Source organism: Haliotis asinina, chromosome 10 (genome assembly GCF_037392515.1).
Source record: "Haliotis asinina isolate JCU_RB_2024 chromosome 10, JCU_Hal_asi_v2, whole genome shotgun sequence".
Taxonomy (NCBI): domain Eukaryota; kingdom Metazoa; phylum Mollusca; class Gastropoda; order Lepetellida; family Haliotidae; genus Haliotis; species Haliotis asinina.
Genome location: NC_090289.1, coordinates 29,533,623 through 29,555,671, shown reverse-complemented (window position 1 = coordinate 29,555,671; position 22,049 = coordinate 29,533,623). Strand labels below are relative to the sequence as shown.

The window sequence follows — 22,049 nt, the reverse complement described above, 5'->3', positions numbered from 1 at the left end:
GCCGTTATCGCCGCCGTCAATATTCGTAGATGCGGTCGCCAGGCTCCGGCAAATGAGGAACCGTGGTAGCTCTCAGTCGTTCGGAGACCGACGAAAGGCAAGCATCGATTCATCAAGCTTGTTCCCAGCGCACCTGAAGCCAGGCTGGTGTGTCGGTAAAGCGGTGCGCCTTCCCTGATTGCCAGTCATTTTCTAGTTGTATAGGCTGACTGCTTCAAACTGCCGGCGAAGAGTGCTTACAGATTCTCTGGTATCTGGATCTAGACGGATATAACTTAAGTTTCTCATGGAACTTTTACTTGTGAGCACGACGTGCAATTAATGTTCTTCGGATTTTTAATGGACTATTTAGTAAATTATTATTTCTTCGGACGAACGTGTGCGGCTGACGTTGTTCATCCCGAAGAAGTATAACCTTTGACTTAGTTTTTATTGTATGCCGGTTTCTGTATTCTTGAGAGGATCAACAATGTACTAATTGCAACGTCTAGACCACTTGGGCGTCCCGGAGGGTCACTCAGTAAAGACGTGTCAAAACAGTCGCTACACATCCGCAACATAAAAGACCTGATTGGTAAGATAGAAACTTAAAAGTTGACCAAGAACCAATCCAATACCTGTCTTCCACTTTCCACTGGATAAACAGTTCTGAAGTCCAAAGTTTGATTAGACGAAGAAACGAAACTTTACTCCATCTATAAACTGGAAAACATAAAAATTGTTGAATCAAATATCTGACACAACTGTTGCACTGTGATGAAACTGAACTGAGAAGGACGGTGCCTGGATGCACGATGTATACGAGACGCGATGGTACTTCTCTGGTGTGAAATGACCAGTACGACACTGTTCTAGTTCCAGATGTCCTCGATGGCTGGAACAACCTTATGGTTGCATCTTCATGTTCGGAATCGGGGGTTCTAAACCACGAACCGTGGATAGCTCCAGGAAAACCCATCTCTTTGTCCTTAACAGGTGAGCAAACATCTCTATTTCATTTAGCATTTTCTACAAACAGGCCAAGTAGATGTGTAACAGATCATCCAAGGAGGACAATATACTTATATTGCTTTGTCATTTCTCTCAAAGTAGGACGCATTTGTATTGCGTCAGTGATAAATTCTGCACATGTTAAACGATGATATCAGCCATGGTGGGTAAGGTCAGGGTATGTATAACGGAGTTTGATGTGAATTGTGACGATTATTACAGTTATATAACCTGTATGAATGCTCATATGTGCCTGGCTGATGCCACCAGCTCACATTTACGCATTTGTCATAACGTAACGGTAGTACATTGATATCATGTGTCTAACGAGGATACCCGACACAACCCTCAGACTCCAGGCAGACCAGTCCTTGTTTCAATCCTTCAATTCCATGTCCACGACGAGTAAGGTAAGAAAAAAAATCATGTTCCTGCAAGCTGGAAATGCCTCACCGGGATAATGAAACGTAAGACGAAGGCTTTTAACATATTCGCCACATTGGAAAAAAGTGTGCATTTGAGCATTAGGTTTCGTTACTATAACCGTGTTTTTGTTTCCTTGTGACATTATCATCTTGGCAAATCATGTTTAGTATCGCAGTGAAGTCTGATGTGAATTCAAGAGAAAACATTTCTGTAATATGAGAAGTCTCCACGTGAGTCCGTTGTATAATTCCGACTTCGCCATGAATATATGTTTTAGAATTATTATCAGGTCGTCAATACAAATGATGACTACATAAAAATGAATCCACGTTTAATCATGCATTGTTCAATTTACAATGAAACTGTATTAAATTGAATGTGTTCAGGCAAATCATGTTTTCACATTTGTCATTTAATAATGCTGTATTTTTTCTCAAAATACGTTATGATAATAGTGGAAAACCAATCAGAAACAAAACACAGTTACATGAAAGTGGAAGTAAAGTAAACCGTCAAATAGTTCATACACTACCTGGGTATGCTCTGAATAATAAAACAAGTCCAAAAAACAAAACCTATTTAAGTGGAAACCGCAATCTGTTAAATGTACCGACACAAACGGTATGGTAAACAATTCTGATCGGACGCGTTTGAAGCTTCATGAGATTGATCTGTTGTTATTGGCGTTTCCTAATCAGAAAGATTGATCTAGCCAATAACTGTCTCACGTGAAGGCACTCAAATCAGCTGCTCCATTCTCTGTCATACGAATATGGAACACTTGTAGTTTACAAAATACCCAGTGAAAAAGTAATCCTGATAAATTAATAAGGCACCGTCGTGCTGGATATAACTAGTGCTAGCAGAATTCGTAAATATGTTTTTTTTTCAATGCATTGGATATATATTTAAATTCGCGTTCATGCTAGATTATAACGACTTTGCATCGATGTGAAAGGACTATGTTTGTCGTCAGGGTTTTTAGTTAGCGGTCCATTCAGGACTATGCACTATTTACTACTCAGGCCAATGTAGGAGTGAGATGTGTTTTACGCCTTTGGCAATATTCCAGCAACATCACGGCAGGCACATCTGAAATTGTTTTCACACATGTGGGGAATCGAACCCGGCCTTCCGTCTGACCTGTTGGCGCTTAAACCAGTAGGCTAGCCCACCGCACCGGTCAATGTAAGGCGTACGTACAGTTTTCATCAAGTGTTTAGGAGTCTATTTAGTAGACGTGTGTTTTAGCAATATAATAAGGACAAGTAAGTAGTAATCTTGTTTTGTTCAAGAAGCAGAGTACTAATTTCGTATCAATGTAATAGATGTGTTTAGGTCACGTTAATGTAAGAAGTGTATACAGTAGACGTGATATGTAAAAATGGTACTTAGTTCCGCGTCAATACAAAAGAGCGGGCTTCGTTCTGATCAATTAATAAGTACTGTCCGCCTTAACGTAAACGAGCAGTTTTAGTTCACGTCGTAGAGAGAATATATATGGCTCATGTAAGAAGTATAATTATTTCAGCAACAGGAATGTGGGTGAAGTACATTGATTTGTTAAACAGGTTTAACAATATAGTATCAGTACTGTAATTACTGTCGACGTGATACTAATATTGTCACAAGGAACCAGGGTTGTCAATAGGGAAACCGTTCACACTCAAATGTTCACCACTCCGGTCACGCGTTCCTCTAGATAAAGACCATTAACTTTCGCGGCAGTTACGCCTCGTATGAGATCGCGAATAATTCATGACTTGAACTCTCAGTAAAATGGTACTGTCATGGAAATACAGCTTGCGCAGAATACTCACCAACATCTTGTTGACAGGCGAGTACATTCTGATGACAAAGTAAATATCAGGTTGATTACGGTTAGATTCCCGTCAGCGACACTGTTGTCCACTAGGACTTACCGAGAAGAGGAGTTTGTTTAAATACTTTACGAAATATTCATTTAACGAACCCGAGCTCGAAAACACAGTGCAAGTATGCTGACTCAACACACGGGTGAACTGAATGTAATTTGTTCACACAATACGATCACGTAGAAAGATAAAATACCTGTGAAAATCCGGGTTAGAATTGATCTTCAGCAACCCATGCCTCACGACTAACGGGATGGCCAGGCTTGCTGACTTGGTCGACACATGCCATCTTAAATAGATGATCATGATGTTGATCACATTTACGTAGACAGATGATCATGATGTTGATCATTGGATTGTCTATTCCAGTCCAGGCTGTTAACAAGCTGCCGCCATATAGCTGGTTTATTGCTCAGCGCGGCGTCAGTCAACAACAAAGAGAAAGATAAAAAAACACAAAATCGATTGAGTGTTCTATTTGAACACGCATACACATTGTAATTATGAAGGCTAAACATTCTAACGTAAATACTCACAGTTTATTTAACATAACAGATCAAGAATTCAGATAAAAACAAAATCATAAAAGCATAACCATTAGAAATATATAATTTGCTACAGATAATGTTTTGATAATAACAGAATGTCATCCAAAAAGTATATATATTGATATATTCTGTCCCACAATGATTGCGTGACCCCTGACATCTCAATTCCTTAATGCGGGAAGGCATGAAGTCATGTTATCTTTTACGCGGCTTTCAGCAATATCACGTCGGGGGACATCAGAAATGGGCTTCACACATTGGGGAATCTAACGCAGGTCTTCGGCGCGACGAGCGAACGCCTTATCCACAGGGCTACCCCACCACCCATCATGCAGTCAAGAGCACAACGTGCACGAGATGCTTGTACATGATTATCAAAGAGCAGTAGAACATTGCTATTGACATTTGCAAGAAATAAAAGTCACACAGTGTCAAACCGTCGTCGTCGAAAGCTCAAAGAATATGGCCGATGATCACATGGGCAACATGATCACATGGGCAACATGATCACATGGGCATTATGATCACGACATAAACATTACAAAAGTCAGTGCTACTTGAAACTGATATCACACATTGTTATTTGGTACCCATTGGCCTCCTGACGGTCGACAGTGTTCCAACTCCACAGTGGGAAGACTGATTACTGCATGACGTCGTGACTGCCAACCACTCAGAAACGAGCTGCGGAACGTTTGTGGTTTCGTTAAGCTTTCTTGTCATTTGTCTTCGGGAGACTTGTCTAGGATCACGGAGGGCATTCATTGGCATCCTATTGGCCAGATATCACAGACAAAGGGCCTCGCATTCGTCTGAGGATGACGTCAATTGACGACAAAATGCCGCTTAGAATATTTTGCAGTAAGTTTGTATCTTTGTTTATCTTTGGCTATTTCAACACAATTTGAATCACTTTCAGACTGATGATCCCCAGGACACCGTCTGCATTATATACGTATTTGCTTACGAATTGTCATTTATAGTTCTTAGGCCGAACAGCATATCCTGCCCCACAGATGGCACCATCACAAAGGCTTGCAAAGACAGGTCAAGTGATCAGATGTGACGAAGTGACATCTTAATTGACAAAATTGAAATTTGGCCGTTTTCTGACACTGCAACGAGTGTGAATTCACACGTTTTGTAATTCCATTATCTCAAATACTGATTGTGAATACGGAATGTCCTCTTTGATTGCAAGAAGGATTATGAGAGATCTTTGAGACAGAGATTTGGTCGCATATGTGGGAGGTCGTACCACATAATCCCTCACGTTGCGGATTTGGTTCTGACCTGGGGAATCCAATACAAATGGAGAATGGATTATGTTTCTTATAAGGCTTTGGAGTCAAGTAAAAAATTGATAGTATCGATAAGTCAAAAGAAGTCACCGTATCATGAACACGTTTGTAGACAATCGGCATGTGTGAAAATTGATGTTTGGAAACCAATGCATCAGTTTGTCTATGTCATTAAGAACGTGTTTTTATACCCAAAGCTGCGCAATTTCTTCGTTGTCAATTATGATTTATTATCTTCTTACATACATTGTAGACGTGAATACTCACGTCAATGTGCGTTCATTGTCTCGCCACATGACTGTGCTTGATGGTATAATGAAGCAAAAAATCGTTCATCATTGTCCGTTTCAACTAAATACATGGCGCAATGTTCATTAAAGAATTTTTCATGATTATCTTGATGTGTTAAAAATACCCTTTCATAAAGTTTGAGAAAGTATTATTCATAATGATTTAAGAGAATCTTCACAAAAAATAACTTGATTATTTGCAGTTTTCTGACTTTTTGCAGTTCATCATGAGTTGGTTTTGAAGGATACTATCATTAGTAATACGCCAATCACCTAAACCACACTTGAGAGCATTTGTATATATATTTTGTCATTTTGCAAACGTAATTGAACTACTTTTTCAGACTGCTTACTTTTCGTTGATTGCCTTAGCTCCCAGGCTTGTCAGGATGTTGCAGAATTTGACGTTTAGACTAAATTATGTTGTTACTGTCAGCCACGGTATTACATTTCTAATTAACCGGGGCATCAACCTGCTACATCCGTTTTACCCTGGCAAGACATCGACTGATTACAACTTTAGATACGTCTAACACGTCTAACAACCATGCTCACTTTTTCGTTTCTATCAAAACTGGAAAACCCACCTCTGAAAGTCTATTAAATTATTGGTAGCTAGGTATGTTAGTGTCGCTAAGGTTTGTATTATCATAATACGTCCAAAACGCTTTTAAGTGTGTCGTTAAAGATTGAAGTTCAACACACGTGTTAACGATAAAGGCCACTATTTCTTAACATGTAATGAAGGCATTTGGCATATTTCGATGTGTTATACAAAGCTCCTTCATCATCGAGACAAGCCGAAAAGCAGGAATTTTCCAGTTTTGTGAGTAATGGATGGTTCTATCAGCAGTATTTCCTTGCGTTTTTTCGCTTCCTGATTCTGGTAACCTATTTTCGCTCCGTGACTTCAACTTTACGACAGTGAAATAAGACCGGCCGAGTTAGCTGCCAGATGAGCCTATCCCATCGGGACCAAGAAGTTGCTGGATTGATAGAACTCAAAAGGTATACAAACCACAGGGGAAATTTCTGTCAATAAGGTTTTACAGTAAACATCGCTCAGACGAGGTAATGGTCACTTATACTCAAGGATATTTCTTTGCCCTGGTTTAATTGCCCCTTTACTACGCCAGGTCTACAACACACACGCTCTTGCGCCCAAGGAACGCCCTCAGGTTAGGACCCGACATTTGTCTGATGTCGTGCACTTCATGCGGCACTATTGTCGAGGGCAGACCAATGGAGAACGGAACATTTACTCCGAGACATTGAGAACGCTGCTGTTTCGTCTCCTTCATGCATTCTGCTGCACTTTGCCTTATGCCACTGAACATAATTCGTGTTATTCAGATCAGACTGAAACACCAGCACGCCCCTTCGACAGTTCTACATGTCATTGTTTAACGTGTTCGCAGGTTCCTACTAGTGTGGTTCTCATCATAGTTTCACATTCTTCACAGAGTGAGTGAGTGAGTGAGTGAGTTTAGTTTTACGCCGCACTCAGCAATATTACAGCTATATGGCGGCGGTCTGTAAATAATCGAGTCTGGACCACACAATCCAGTGATCAACAACATGAGCATCGATCTGCGCAATTGGGAACCGATGACACGCGTCAACCAAGTCAGCGAGCCTGACCACCCGATCCCGTTAGTCGCCTCCTACGACAAGCTGAGTCGCCTTTTATGGCAAGCATGGGTTGCTGAAGGCCTATTCTACCCCGGGACCTTCACGGGTCTCTTCAAAGAGTACGAACAGAGATGATAGGCTTTTGTTTTCGATTTAGGTTTCACGAAGGCGCAGGTATTGAAGTATATCCACAAACATACATATACATTGACATGTTGTATGAACGGCATTAATTATAAGATGCAGCTTCAGCTATGTTTGCATGACTTCGATTTTTGTGTTAAACATGTTTTATTCACAAGTCAAGGATTCGGTACATGTTATACAACTTAAAAGTATGTATGTTTGAACAATTTTAACTATGTTTTGATTTATGCGAATAGTTAGATCATATATAAATTTGGCATTGAATGCCACTATCGAGAAAATAAAAAAACTGTAGAGTTTTATTTGGAATTCTGTAAATCATGGCCACATATATTTGCTAATGCCGCATTAGTAAACAATGCGGGTTGCACAATCAAAGAGAGAATCGAATAAGTACATCCTGCACCCGAATACTGAATGGTTGAATGAAAAAGAGCTTTGATCTTGTTCAGAGCATAAACAGTTTATTGAATGACTTTGAGTGTTCCAGCTTCAAAGGGGTTAACAAAATAGAAGAATGTAGTTGTGTAGGTCTTTTCAAAACGAATAGTTGGTAGCATTTACGTTTCATTTACAATGAGTGAATTGTGTTTACGCCCTTTGAAAAGTGTCTCGGTCATATCACTGCATGTCAGCTTGAAGTGCAAGAAAACCCAGAAGAGATGCAGGTTCCAGACATTTACTCATTAGATGAACCCATGGGCACGGGCGTGGTGCCAGCAAAGCAGTTTTACTTATGAACGAGAACCTAAGACCAGCCCCTAATCAAATGCCTGTGTGCTCCTGCTGAGGACAAGTCGTGCCACTGGAGTTGCTCAATGAGTTAAATCTGCTTTGAACAGCAGTTCAGTCGCATCAACGTGTGTCAGTTCACTGATGAAGGAAACGACAAATAGATTTGGGACTTAGCTGTCTCCCAGTTACGTGAAGTTTCGGTGGGGTAGCCTTATGGTGAAAGCGTCCGCTCGTCGCGTTGAATATGAGAGTTTTATTTCCAGAGGACCATATTTAGTTGCCTGCCACATGAGGCGACTATGCTTGTCGTAAGGTACGAGATCGGGTGGTCAGGCTCCCTTACATTGTTGATACATGTCATCAGTTCCCAGTTGTGCAGATCGATGGTCATGCTGTTGATCACTGGATTGTCTGGTGCAGACCCGATTATTAACAGACCGCCGCTATATAGCTGGAATATTGCTGAGTGTGGCTCACTCACTCACTCACTCACTCACCCGTATTTAGTTCCCCAGCTGTAAGCGGCGTAAGACCATACTCACTCACTCACTCACTCACTCACTCACTCACTCCTGTGAAACCCATCATGAGGCTTTGGCACCGACAAGCCAAAGATCGCCGGTCAGGGAAATCTGCAGCTGGAGGTTTGATCCTGAAGCCAAGAATATCGGAATCTTTACACGCCTAGGGACTGAAACCCATCTAGGTGAATTCCAACACCTTAAAGGGCTGACCCACCCTCCCTTTCACCCAACTTGAATATACAGATTAATCTTTTTGATAGATTATTCTATGAATAATGTATATTTAACTGCCTTGTGATTATCACTGACAACGTGCCCTCGGGGATTATTCACTGAACAAACCAGGTTTATACACTAATAGATTCTACTTAATAGTCCAACTTGACAAATAACGCATCACTTCACAATTTAGGAATCGATGTAGATGCACCCTAATTAACCTGTTTCCTTGTAGGTAACAAACAGTCACAGTTCGATAAAATGCTTCATTAATCCGCACAAAAGGCGTACCATTTCTTCCTCTATATTGACCACGTACAACACCTGCCATGGGCAATATGCAATCGGCTATCCGAGGTGAGCAATATAAACATGTAAAAGGAGATCAAAACATATTATAAATAATGGCCCTTATACAGTTCAATATCAGTATATTGCCAGTTTCGTGTACCTGGAAGGCAAAAAAGGCATGTTTCATCAATTTGTGTAACTTAGAAAACCTACAGTGCTGACAGTAGACTCGTTATGAGTGGTTGAACTGGTTCATGTTGTGGTTCGATCAATGAACGCACAATGCAGGGAGATGCAGGCTAGTATCTGTAATATCTACTACACAGATGTTCTTCAAGGGAGGTTAGGTAGCCCGAAGCGCTGCAATTCACCGTGTAGATGTTTGGTAGCTTGATGCGTCGCATTTCTCTATGTAGACTACATTCACTGCATGAGATCCCGCCATGACTAATTCTCAGTGAAATACTCACCGGATACACCAATCAAGCATGTGAGCGACTAAATATTCGTCTCGTTTTAAGGTAATGATTTTATATAGATATGTTCGTTCCGTAATGTTGCCAAATCTTGCAGAAAAGCATCTGAAGTAGTCCAGTACATGTTAAATACACCACTGTACTGGAGTAATATAGTGTCTCACACTAGTGGCATCCACGACGTTAGGTTAGATGTGAACGACCAAATATTCATCTCACATTAAGGTAATATCTCACTTTCTAAATGCTCAGGCGTAATTCATTTCAGAAAGGTTGCCAAACCTACAAAGAGGCACACCTGAGTATCTACTTAAAACTGAATGCACCATGAACTCATCGTAATTGAGTGAGGTGCTCAATTTTGCAATTTTCTGGGAGCTTCCAGGTGCCATGTTGTACGGTTTCTATATCGTACATGGTGTTTAAAGGAACGAATAACCGCAGCTGGTGAAACATGAGTTAAGCTCGGATCAAAGAGTGAACTGTGGAGGCCAATCATCAGCCAATGGGGCTCATGCAGCTGTCTTGACACCGAATTTGAAACAAAACAAAACATGCCTGTAGTGGATGTGTGTGCAAATATTTTGCTGATTTCTTCAGGGTTGTGTCCCTTATTTCTTCAGAGTTGTGTCCCTTAGATGAGGCAGAAACCTATGCTATTATCTATATACTGTTAATGGCTGAGAAAAAGACGTTATCACAATCATAAGGCACGTGGTTATAAGTCGTCAAGTACTTTTTTTATATTCTTATTGTAATATTCGAATACAGGGAATGTGTGCATCTACTTTATCTTTAAATTTGGAGTTACTTTTTTCGGTTAATAAGTAATCCTTTTGACGAAATTAAACTTGATTGATAATTCACTCCACGACCTTGAACTGAATGCACTCAGATGAGAGTAACATTCTGTGAAGTCAATATTTCCCATTTCGGTGTTGCGGTCAATTTACTTTAAGACACTTTAAAACTGGTTTGATATCTTTTATTGACCTTTATTGATTAAATGTTCGACTGTTCTACAAGGTGACACGCGTGACAATTAAGCAGAGAGTAACGTTTTATTTGTCGAGGTTTAATGAGATTCTTGTAATGGCATCCTCAAACGTATTCCATGTCTGTCGTTCATTGATTTAACACTGTCATTTCTTTATTACTTTCTGTCCTTGCCACAAAACGCTGCAATTCCATACACAGTTTTAGAATGCCTATATGTGGATTGCGAGATTGAGCACCACAACCAAAGTTATAAGTCTCGACGTACATTAATTTCAGTTTAGTTACAGTTAGAGCCTAATTTGGCAAAGCTAGTCTATTTCATTTTTATCATAAACGTAATTTTCTGTATACTTTTTGTGATGGGAAGTATATATCAGCTTATCAAGTGGAAAATCAATTAAACCATTTGTGGCTCCCTTTCTGGACACGTTTCCAAACGAATGGTTCATTTTCTTTGTTCTAACTTCTTTTGTTATATGTCTATGCATGGTATAGTAAATGTGATGCACGATTACTGAATTTATCTAAATCTGACGCTGGTCTGTCAGCATTGTACAACATTCAACTTTTGTGCAACATTTCGTGTAAAAGCGAAATGTAACTAAAAGATACCAACTCGAGAGAACGAAATATCGCGTTTACCTGACTAAGTAGATTCCTTTCGACTTAAAACGGAAGAAAGTGAAAATCCTGTGAAAATTTGTTGATAAAAAGGGGTTAAGTAGGTTGTTATATCCGTTTGTTCGTTACAAGCGTGTTCGATATAAACGTGATTTTGTATGTCTTTTGCATGTACATTGTTTTATGTCACGCGTCTTTCGCAAATACAATACAACTAGATATTTGTATAGCGCCGATATCCAGTTAGTTCAACTGCTAGAGGGAGCTTTTTCCCCTCGATCATTGGATGTCCATAACAACGGCACATCGTATTTTCAATCTCAGCTCCCTGGGGACCATACAACTCTTGCAGCCTAACCAGGCGCACCGAGTTAATATGGCTTTCACATCCTTACGAGGTACCCATTCACAGCTGGGTGGACTGGGACACATAGTCACAGTACTTTGTCCATGTTTACTGTACGTTGCTGTACCCGCAACTAGGTGTTTGTACGTATTCGTGTGGCCACCATCTGGTCATCTACCAACGGATTCGTGGGTTCTTTTAAGTGCACAGGGTTGTGTACTGCACACTAGGGGCTGTGGCAACACTGAAAGAGTCTGCACACAAACTTGACTCCAAGGTTTTTCAGATTCGGTCACAGGTGGTCTCGATCCCGGTACCTCCAAGCTCGCTGGATTACTAGCCTGGCGCCTTAGCCAGCTCGCCAACCGCGCCCCATCACTTTATGTCACATTCCATGCGCAAATGCATTATTTTGTGCAAATTGTCTTTCGCAAATGCTTTGCTTTGTGTCACATGTCTTTCGCAAATCCATTGTTTTGTGTGTCTTTCGCAAATTCATTGCTTTAAATCACATGTCTTTCGCACATAGGTTGCGTCATGTGTCTTTCGCAAATGCATTTCTTTATGACACATTCCTTGCGCAAATGCATTTCTTTATGACACATGCCTTGCGCAAATGCATTTCTTTATGACACATTCCTTGCGCAAATGCATTTCTTTATGACACATTCCTTGCGCAAATGCATTTCTTTATGACACATTCCTTGCGCAAATGCATTATATTGTGTCACGTTTTTCGCAAATACATTGTTTTCGCAAATACATTGTTTTCGCAAATACATTGTCTTTCACCGAGACATTGTGTTTTCGCTTTATGTCAAATGTCTTTCTCAAATGTTTATTTTTGTGTCACATTATTTCGCAGACACATTGCTTTATATCATATGTCTTTCGCAAATGCATTGCTTTGTGTCACATGCCTCTCGGAAATACATTACTTTATATCACATGTCTTTCGCAGAAACATTTCGCAAATACATTGCTTCATGTCACATGTCGTCCGCTAATACAATGAAAAACGTGCGGAACTGCCTTTTTAGACGAACGACGTTTATTACGAGCACACTTGTAACGAACTAATGGGTATAACTTTCATAATATAGTTTATTTATCCCTATGATTTTAAGCAACCGACAAGCAGTTTAAAGAATCGCGCATTGCTTCTTAAATGGAAGAAGGTGTCAATAACGCCAGCCACAAAATTCCTCATTTCAGTCGAGATAAGGGTGAAAGGACCCGTTTTGCAATTATGGTGTGACTCTTTAAGGATCTTTACTTAACAGGAACCTGCCTATTTGGGAACTTAGTTAAGTACGGTCTGTTTAACCAGATGTGCAACATACGACTAGTGGCGTTCCTCGATCTTAAGTCTTCCATCGAAAGCCCAATGGTATTTAGGAGATGGGAGTTTCAAGATGACGACGGGGGCACGCGACAATAGGTAATCTGAAATATATTTACTTTACTCCACTTAAATTGGATTAGTTGCCCCTAGGCGGATACTTCGAATACGTGGAGTGTCAAAGCCATCTAGACGATCGATACGTTTCAATTCCTATATGTACAAAGTTGTAATGACGAGGGTATTCACCTGTCTTATTTCTTGACCACACTGTCTATTTTCGATTTTCTTATTCAGATTACAGCGATCGCTGGAATGAAACACAATATCAGATTTTCACAGCAAGAGATCTATTTTTTGTCCTACACGTTTTAAAAGGGGAAATTCTACATAGTTCGTCTTAGATGCGTTTAGGTCAGTTCCAATGCTCACAACTATCGTTCTTATTTGTTGGACGGGCCTGTGTGAGATTTGAGTAATTCCGTGGCTTTTGTGTCAATTTGTTTCCATCTTAGAGCCAACATGATACGAAACGAATTGTCAGCTCAAAGCACCATATACGAGTCAGTGTGGTAACATAGATATATACAATCATTTTTACAACCGCTAGTTTTTTCAGGATAGGTAGGTAGGTAGGTAGGTAGGTAGGTAGGTAGGTAGGTAGGTAGGTAGGTAGGTCATTCAATAATAATCACCTTTGTCTTAATGTTGCCTGAACAAAACGTCTCCAAGCGTAAAGGTATCTAGAAAAGAACTACGAGACCAGATGGTTTATATCCTTCTCTCGCAGTTGTTCTATGAATGGTGTTGTCAAGAACGGAAATGAATACAGCAGGCATCTGTCCACTTTGATCACAAACATGCGACAGAAATCAATTATGCGGTTGTCCACCATAATGTATTTAATTCGGAAACTATCGTTAATATCCGAACAATACCGAATTTGGTATGTTGCAGATGTTTTACCAGCCGTTCGGCAATTCCAGCAAGCAAGAGAAGAAATATGCTCTAATTTTTTCAAGAACAACCGTTTTAATTTAACAATTGACTTTTATGAAAAATGTCTCATGGATGGCGAAAAGGTTCAGTTGGTTTTTTTCAGATGTCAGCGCGATACATCTCAAATAACGGAATCGATTTCAGTCAATCAGAATCTGACATTCACTCATTAAATAGGATGATAATCCTCATACATTTATGCACTGGTGATTTATTGTAGGGAGTATTTTTGTCTAATGCCACATTTTTTGTGAAATGGGTGGGGATCGACATGCGACAACCCAGTAGGTAACGAAAGGGTTTCAAAGAAACGTCGTCAAGACATTGCTCCCCCGTGACAGTCTGTTTAGATGTTCGGTCTTGTTATATCCTCACGTTGCCATCTTATCACAAATATCTTTGAACAGGAGTATGGTTATTGTGTTATAACACTGCTGATTAATCGAACATTAACCAATGCAGAGCTATTATAAAGCAGGAGGAAATAACGACTCTGTCGCCTCGGCAGCTCTTCTAATACCTCCAGAGACAATCCCTCGAGCTGTATAAAGATCATCTTAGCCCCTTATACTGTACCCAAATGATAGAATGTTGTGTATTGCTGATGAGCCTTCCAAGAATCAATAGGTGAAGAGCAGTTCAAGTGTTCACCAGTAATACTCGCATGTATGATAACATCATCTTTCCAGTCTCCAGCCATTGCGCAAATCCATTGTCCATAAAACCAGTGGCAGCGGACACAACAGCACTCAAAAGCAGACGGAATTCAACACAGCATCAATATCAGCATTAAATCATCAATGATGGAGGACAGCTGGAACTCCGGGAAATGTCCTATCGACATTCGTCAATTACGCCGAACAGATGGAATTTTTGCTATGCAATAAACAAGAATTGGTTGCTGTGATGATTCATTCCAGTGGTGTTAGAACCGCTTGTTGAGTCCAGTCCGGCAGACAATATGTGGATACCATCGGTGATAGTACTTGATACAAATTCTACCCTTTGGCATCAAAACCCAGACTGAACGTAGCTTGTACTCTATATATCCGTTATCTTTTGTTGATATATGTAGTCCTTAGATTTATGAATATCTCAATTGTGAATACACAGTGTCATTTAGAAAGTGATCACATGTGACGCATGTTATATTTGGGATTACACTTTCTCAGTACGGATTCTAGTACTTTCTTTGGGAAAAGTCCTCTGAGTCAGGCCAGCACACAAAGTGAGCCGTCAGATCACCTCAGACACCACCTCAGCCACTGCGACTTTCACAACAACCTTTTGTCTAGACCACGGACATTGTGTACTCCTCTAATGAGTGTTGGCATCAGTGGCTGAGTGGGTTAGATAGCTCACCTTAACGTTGTGTACTGGCGATTATATGCCTGAATCTGGGGATGTGGGTTTGAATTCCACATGGGATTAACCTTAACAAAAGTATTAGAATCTGTATTTCACCAAGAAAGTTTAATCCCCAAAAATAAAATCTAAAATGGCCACAAAAAGAACCAGACTTGCAAAAATGCATTAAAATTTTGTACCTGACGTAAGACCTTACGAAGGAGGAGAAATAGAACCTTGTAAACACGTTAAACACTCTCTGACTGAACATGAGCATCGAACTATGTTTATTTAAAAGCTTTAGTATTTATTTAAGCCACATACTACTTCGAACCAAATGTGGAAAAAATGAAAAAAGACATGAAAGATGCCACACACTTATGGGGAAAGAGCAAGAAATAATATCCTCAAGGCGTTGTACAGTGTGACAAATCTATATTCTACCTCACATTACTTCTTAGAGTCCATGGAATTACCAGTAACGATTCAAAGTAGATTCTTCACTTCAAACCCCGAATATTGATTCTGCAAAGTTAATGTTTACATGTTCTTACATAATCGTGCACGAAGCCATTAGATTTTCAGTGTTCCCAATCATGCTGGTTTAGCGTCAAGTTGACCCAGAACACTAAAGAACCACCAAACGCACTCCACTAGTCACTTGGCAATATTGTACTTCTCCAAAGATCACACAAAATGCATAAACCATGTTAACTAGTAATCGATGTTTTTTATTGACTTTTTTTAGACTTGGAAGAAGCAGGAGGTATTTGAGTGGATACTGGGAGCGCCAATCCTCGATGAAGACAAAGAGTTTGTTTTTCTCGGCAAATAGAGCAAAAGTCTGTATCAGTACTCAGACTGTGTATCGGTACACTCGAACTGTTATCCGACTTCGAGTTACAATAATAAATGTGTGTCTTGCACGAGACAATGCCTTCAAACTAACCTTTCAATGATTAAAAGCATTTTGGTGTCAGGGTTACCTGATTCACTGCTGTCATGACTTGGAGTAGGCGTTTGTATTGCCACGGATTTTTTCAGATGAAATGGAACCTGTGGTATCCCTTGCCGGTCGATTCCTGTCATAGACCTTATCACGTCTATACGATTTGTTTTCAATTAATATACGAAAACTGTGCTCGGCAAGGTTTGGGAATTCGAAATGATTCACTCGTTGTCTTCACTTATTGCTTAAAGAAGCATTTATCATTGTTTAACACGATTGGCAACGGTTCTCAGGCAATCAATGTCAGAGAGGTCTATTGTTCATGAATCGGATAGGAAATCGGAAAATGGATAGGATATATCTCTTTGATGTATTACAGTTAGAAATATATGGTGAACTTTAGCAATATCGTATTTCCTTAACGGCCTTTCATTGGGGGGTACTACCCTTCTGTGATCATGAAAAAGGCTTACTTCTTTAACACGACTTTTAAAAACATCTGTTCCGTCACTCTGTGTTTCAGACGATGCATTTGTAGTGAAGAATGCACACTTTGTGTTGAAACATGCTTTGTGCATCCGTGGTTTTGTTGCTGCCTCAGGCATTTATATTCTACCATTAGGAGTTTTAATATTGAAAAATATATTAAGTTTCCCTCTGCATTGTATTTATGTATATCACCATGATTCATATACAAAGCGATTAACCTGACCGGTAGATGATTTGTATCGTTTGTTGTTCAAAACTGCACGCAGAGGTAGTCTAGCGACATGACGGCTGTCTGTAAATACTCGATGTTGGACGAGACAACCTTGTGATTGACATCTCGAACACCTATCTATGTATTTGATATACAATCATATGCATATACCATCCGATCGCATTAGTGAACTCGTACGACAAGCATTGGTTGTTGAATACCAATTCTTCACAGTGAGCGAGACATGGCCATACTGGATTGATTGCCCATGCATCTGTTCTGAAACAAAAGTACAGCTCAGCCAGTGAAAAAAGCTAGAGTATATTTAGAAACCTGTTCACATCTATAACAAATGTCTGCTAGAACAATTCGCCTATAACCTTCCACCGTAATCTTGAGCATTTGTTTATGAATCACTATCACGTAATGATAATGTCCCAGGTGTTCTCGAAGAAGTGAGCGTGTTTTGTCCCGGTGGCACCCAACATACGCAAATGCAAAGTCCCTTGTTCACCTGAATATAGCGGGACCAAAACATTCCTGTAAAACATACTCGGTGGACTGCTACAAATATCCCTGTGTCGTTGCTTCAGACCACTAACGCGTGGTACGTTGGAGAAGTTTTAAGGTTCACAAACCGGCTTGTCTCGCCTAAGACCTAGGACCACATATGGGTGCAATGTGTGAAACCCATTTCTGGTGTCGTCCCCCGTGATATTGCTGGAATATTCCTAAAAGCAGCGTAAAAGTAATATTCCAGCAATATCACGGCGGGGGACAAAAGGAATTGACTTCACTCATTGCACACATGTGGGGCGAACCCGGATCTTCAGCGTGATGACGAAAAGAAAGAAAGTAATTGTGTAATTGTATCATGGTCATACTTTATGAGAAAAACGTTTGCAGTTTTCAATGTGTTGATGTCGGTTCTTTCATCGATATTAAGCTTCATGTACATGTATTGTTAGAGACATGAAATAAGATACAATAATTGTGGTTGTAAAAGTATATCATGATTCTGCTAGACTGACATATATAATAAGTATATGTAAATGAAACATTGGTGATTAACTTTTACTTGCAAGTGGTGTGAGCCTTTATGTGGGCACAATGTGTGAAACCCTCATATTGCTGAAATATTGCTAAAGGCGGTGTAAAACTAAACTCACTCACTCACCCACTCTGATCGTTTATCGTGGGTTTGACTGAAAGGGACAATGAACATCGCTTGGACGCAAACAAATTCGGTGGTCAGCAAAACAAATATTTGATAAGTTCATTTGACTCGAAATGCATTTGGAAAATGTTCCCGCTAATATGGCAGGCTGTACTGACCTTAGTAAGAGTCGCTGTTATCATGGTAATCCTCAAGTGTGATGAAGTCTCAACTGTGTAATGGATTGTTTCGTCTGCAGAGATTTCAGAGATAATGAATGTTTGGGCGCATTTGCCAATATGAAAATAATTTATGTTTTGGAAATGAAAATGCATACGTTGCATAGGAGCGAGCCAGATGATGAATGACTTTGCCTCCAAAGCGTTTTTTTAACCCGCAGACTACGCCAATTGCCAAACTGGGCAATTCCTGCGATGCTGTCATCTTGAAATAAGCGAGAGTGAAATTAATGTGAGCTTTCGCTCACTTATCAGTCATGATAAAAGATTTCACTGTTGGGACCCGTAAAAACCAGAGCTACAATTGGTCTCCAGCAATCCACGTTAAGAGGCAGCGAACTGGATCTGGGTCGCTGACTTGGTTGATGCCACCGTATCCCGTTTACGCAGATATATGCTCATGATATCAGTCTGGTTCAGACTCGGATTGTAAACAGAGCGACGTCATATACAGTGTAGCTGTCATATCGCTGAGTTCGTTGTTAAAATCGCACAAATCAAATCAATATCTTAACTGTTGATAACATTCTATCACTTTTATGTTCCAGAAGCCAGAGTGACCTGACCCTTGACCTGATGACGGTCTCACGTGAGGGTTCGGAGGTGTTCGGCGCCGAGATGCAGGAGCTGGCCAACCAGAGCGTCGTGTACAGCGGTATCCGGGAGAGCGATGGATATGAGAACTTCTACGTACAAGCCCGTTTTGTGACAGGGCTGATATGCTACCCCATCGTGTGTGCGTTTGGATTGGTTGGAAATGTACTCAGTATTATCGTCATGTGCCAGAAACAAATGACGTCTTCAACAAATGTATACCTTCTCGCCTTAGCTATTTCGGATTGTATCAAACTGATCAGTGACTTTCTATACTTCATGGTGATTTTGTTACTGGAAATTGACTTCCCTAGAGGGAACAGGGCGTTTGGATTTTTATATCCCTACGCGCACTATATTTTCAACTCGTCGTTGTGTATATCCGCGTGGCTGACAGTGTCTGTGGCGGTGGAGCGATACATTTATGTCTGTCACCCGACCAAAGTAAAGCACTACTGTGGTATATCACGAGCGAGGACTATTTCCACGTCAGTGTTCCTCATCATGAGTCTACTGGCTATTCCCTACGCCATGCGTTACCGGACAGTCGAGCAATACAACAATACGACTGCCCACCATTACTACGATCTGCAGGTATCTGACTTGTGGATGAACGATACATTTTCAACGACGTATATCTGGCTTCAGAATTTTCTGCGTTCAATCATCCCGCTGTGTATTCTCATAATCCTTAACACTTGTATTATCTACGGCATGAGACGATGCAGAATCGGCAGGTCAAAGTCGAGCAGACGGCACCGCATCACCGTCATGTTGATTGTCGTCATCATCGTGTTTCTCGTCTGCATAACCCCGGATGCCATCATGTCGACATTCTTCGGAATCGGATATTATGAAGAGAAGTTCCTCCAAAGAGGCGTCCGGGAGATCACAGACTTGCTACTTCTTGTCAATTCGGCTTGTAATTTTATCATTTATTGCATATTTAACACAATATTTTGGAGAAACTTTGTGTATTTATTCTGTAGGCCTTGTTGTGGTCCAACAGTTCAAATGGAAGAGTCACAAATACGACGATTGTCACTGGTAGGTCGACCACGTCCATCCTTGCATGTGCGAATAGGAAGCCGGAAGTTCAAAGATGGACTCCTGTCAGAAGTCTGACACCTGTGAAAAACACGTCTGTGGATCATTCTTCCGATTGTTTATTATCGTGTTTACTGACCATGACAGCAGATAACCAACAAAATAGCTGTTGTCAGGATTAGACAACGACTGTGTTGTCTCTGCGTGATCAGGGTATGTCTACCCTAACTTCAAGAAATGTTGATCTGAGATTGATGCAATGTCATCGTGTGAATACTTTACGACTGACCAACCATAAAGAGATCTCCGAGTGGCAATTTTATGAACCAGTGTCGTTATTGCTCAACGATCGTACTTCCTACATGAGATTTATTTCACGTCGTGTGTTCAAAAGTAATTCCCTTGATAACTGCAGTATTTTTCTTTAGACTCAAGCGTTGAGCTGAGCAACATACACATACAAATCTGACTGTGGTGTGGATGTGTGTCCTTGTTGCAAACACCATGCTGCTCAACAATTACAGACCATTCATTCTATATATGTGTGATACAGCAACTGTGATACACCCTCGAAATTTACATTTTATATGAAATGTGTACATATTGTTCCGGGCTTCTTTGTTCATGTTATGTTGGATGTCTTCACCCCTAATGAATGTTTACGGCGTCTTCACTTGGGCATTTCTTACCTGCTACGATTTATAAACGTTTAACAATCACCGTTATTTAATAGTTATGTTAATTTAACGGTACACTATGTATTTTAAGGGAACCATAAATAGAACACTATTTTTTTCTAACGAATTGGTAGGTTACAGTTTCATGGTATTCTACCGTGAATCCTCTTGTGATGATGCCTCCGAAATGAACCAATAGCATTGAAGACCCCTCACAATGCAAAAGCTGATTGGTTGATTTTGGAGGTACAACCATTTTGATGTGCACAAGTGAACGTGGACGTTATTTTATTGATAGGAAAATATCATTTTAAAAATCGAAGCTGTACTAAAAAATATTTGTTGATGTTCGTAACATTCCTGTATTTAAAATGCGTCATTTCATCTTTTACGTATCCATGAATCATTAAATCACTGGAAATAATTGGAAGGAAGTCATGAATTCGTTCGTAACGTCTCGTTGTACCTGAGACTGCTGTTTAGCTTATGTATTTGCTTTCTACTGACGCTTGCCTTAGTGCTGACTGCCTGTGTTAAAGGGGACAATCAACACTATTGTCAAAGGATGTGTACCATATGTTGATTCTTATGTAAATAAACAGATATTGTCAACGTTAAAAGGTTACTTTGTTGTTCAAGGTTGCGTTGGCATTTCGGCGAACGAACATTATGACCTTTGGAAACACAACCTAGGGCATAGCAATATTAAATCGGAGAGATTGCAACAAACAACATTCATTATTTCCGTAGTTACACAATGCATGTTCAATTAATTTTAATGTTTCGCTACGAACGTCATTCATCTTCGGCTATTTGCGATATTACACATCTCTTCTGTGACAAACGTTCTTACAGATCAAATATGTTGTAATTGATATTCATTATGGATATTTTCTACCTTAACGTGGAATATATTCATAAAGAAAATATTCAATATGGAATAAAAATGTTGTTAATAAGAAATCAAATAAATTAAACAGCTTTTCATAAGGATACAAATGTATGTGGGTGACGCAAAGTCGCTTTATACCAGTTGTTCTATGCTTTGTTTGGCCCCTCTATAAGACAGCGGTCTGTAAGTAATCGAGTATGGACCAGACAATCCAGTGGTTGACATAGTGACCAATTATGAAACATAACGGTGAGCAATAAGCTTTAGCCATTAAAGACCACGACCTCCTGTCACAAAGCACTAAGGTGATCGTAAGTCACTAAGGTAACCTTAGTGCAGGTAGGGATGACAATATATGGATGAACGACTTCTTTATTCCTATTAGAGCGACGTTTCGGTGCAACACTGAAGCAAGTGCTTGATAACGGTGTTAGAACTTACACCGAAACGTCGCTCCCATAGCAATAAAGAAGTTGTTCTTCCTTATTTTGTCATCCCTTCTTACTGCTCCAACTGTTAAATGCCTCTCAAAGAAGTTAACCTTAGTGCAGTGTTAAAGAATGGGAGTTAAGGTTAACCTTATCAAAGGTTGCTTCGTGAAATAATCCCCATATCATGTCACATTTATTGGGAACTGTTCTATAATTCCATATAACTGATACTTACAAGTTTAAGTCGAGGTTTTTGA

General features: G+C 40.1%; 1 protein-coding gene across 1 annotated transcript; it reads left to right on the top strand.

The window, feature by feature from the left end:
* Positions 1-872: 872 nt before the first annotated feature.
* On the top strand, positions 873-21,002 carry LOC137298405 (probable G-protein coupled receptor 139). The gene is made up of 2 exons (XM_067830666.1): positions 873-975; positions 18,700-21,002. Exons 1-2 carry the CDS (start codon positions 902-904, stop codon positions 19,868-19,870), a joined length of 1,245 nt encoding a protein of 414 aa, XP_067686767.1. The 5' UTR covers positions 873-901; the 3' UTR covers positions 19,871-21,002.
* The last annotated feature ends 1,047 nt before the right edge of the window (positions 21,003-22,049 follow it).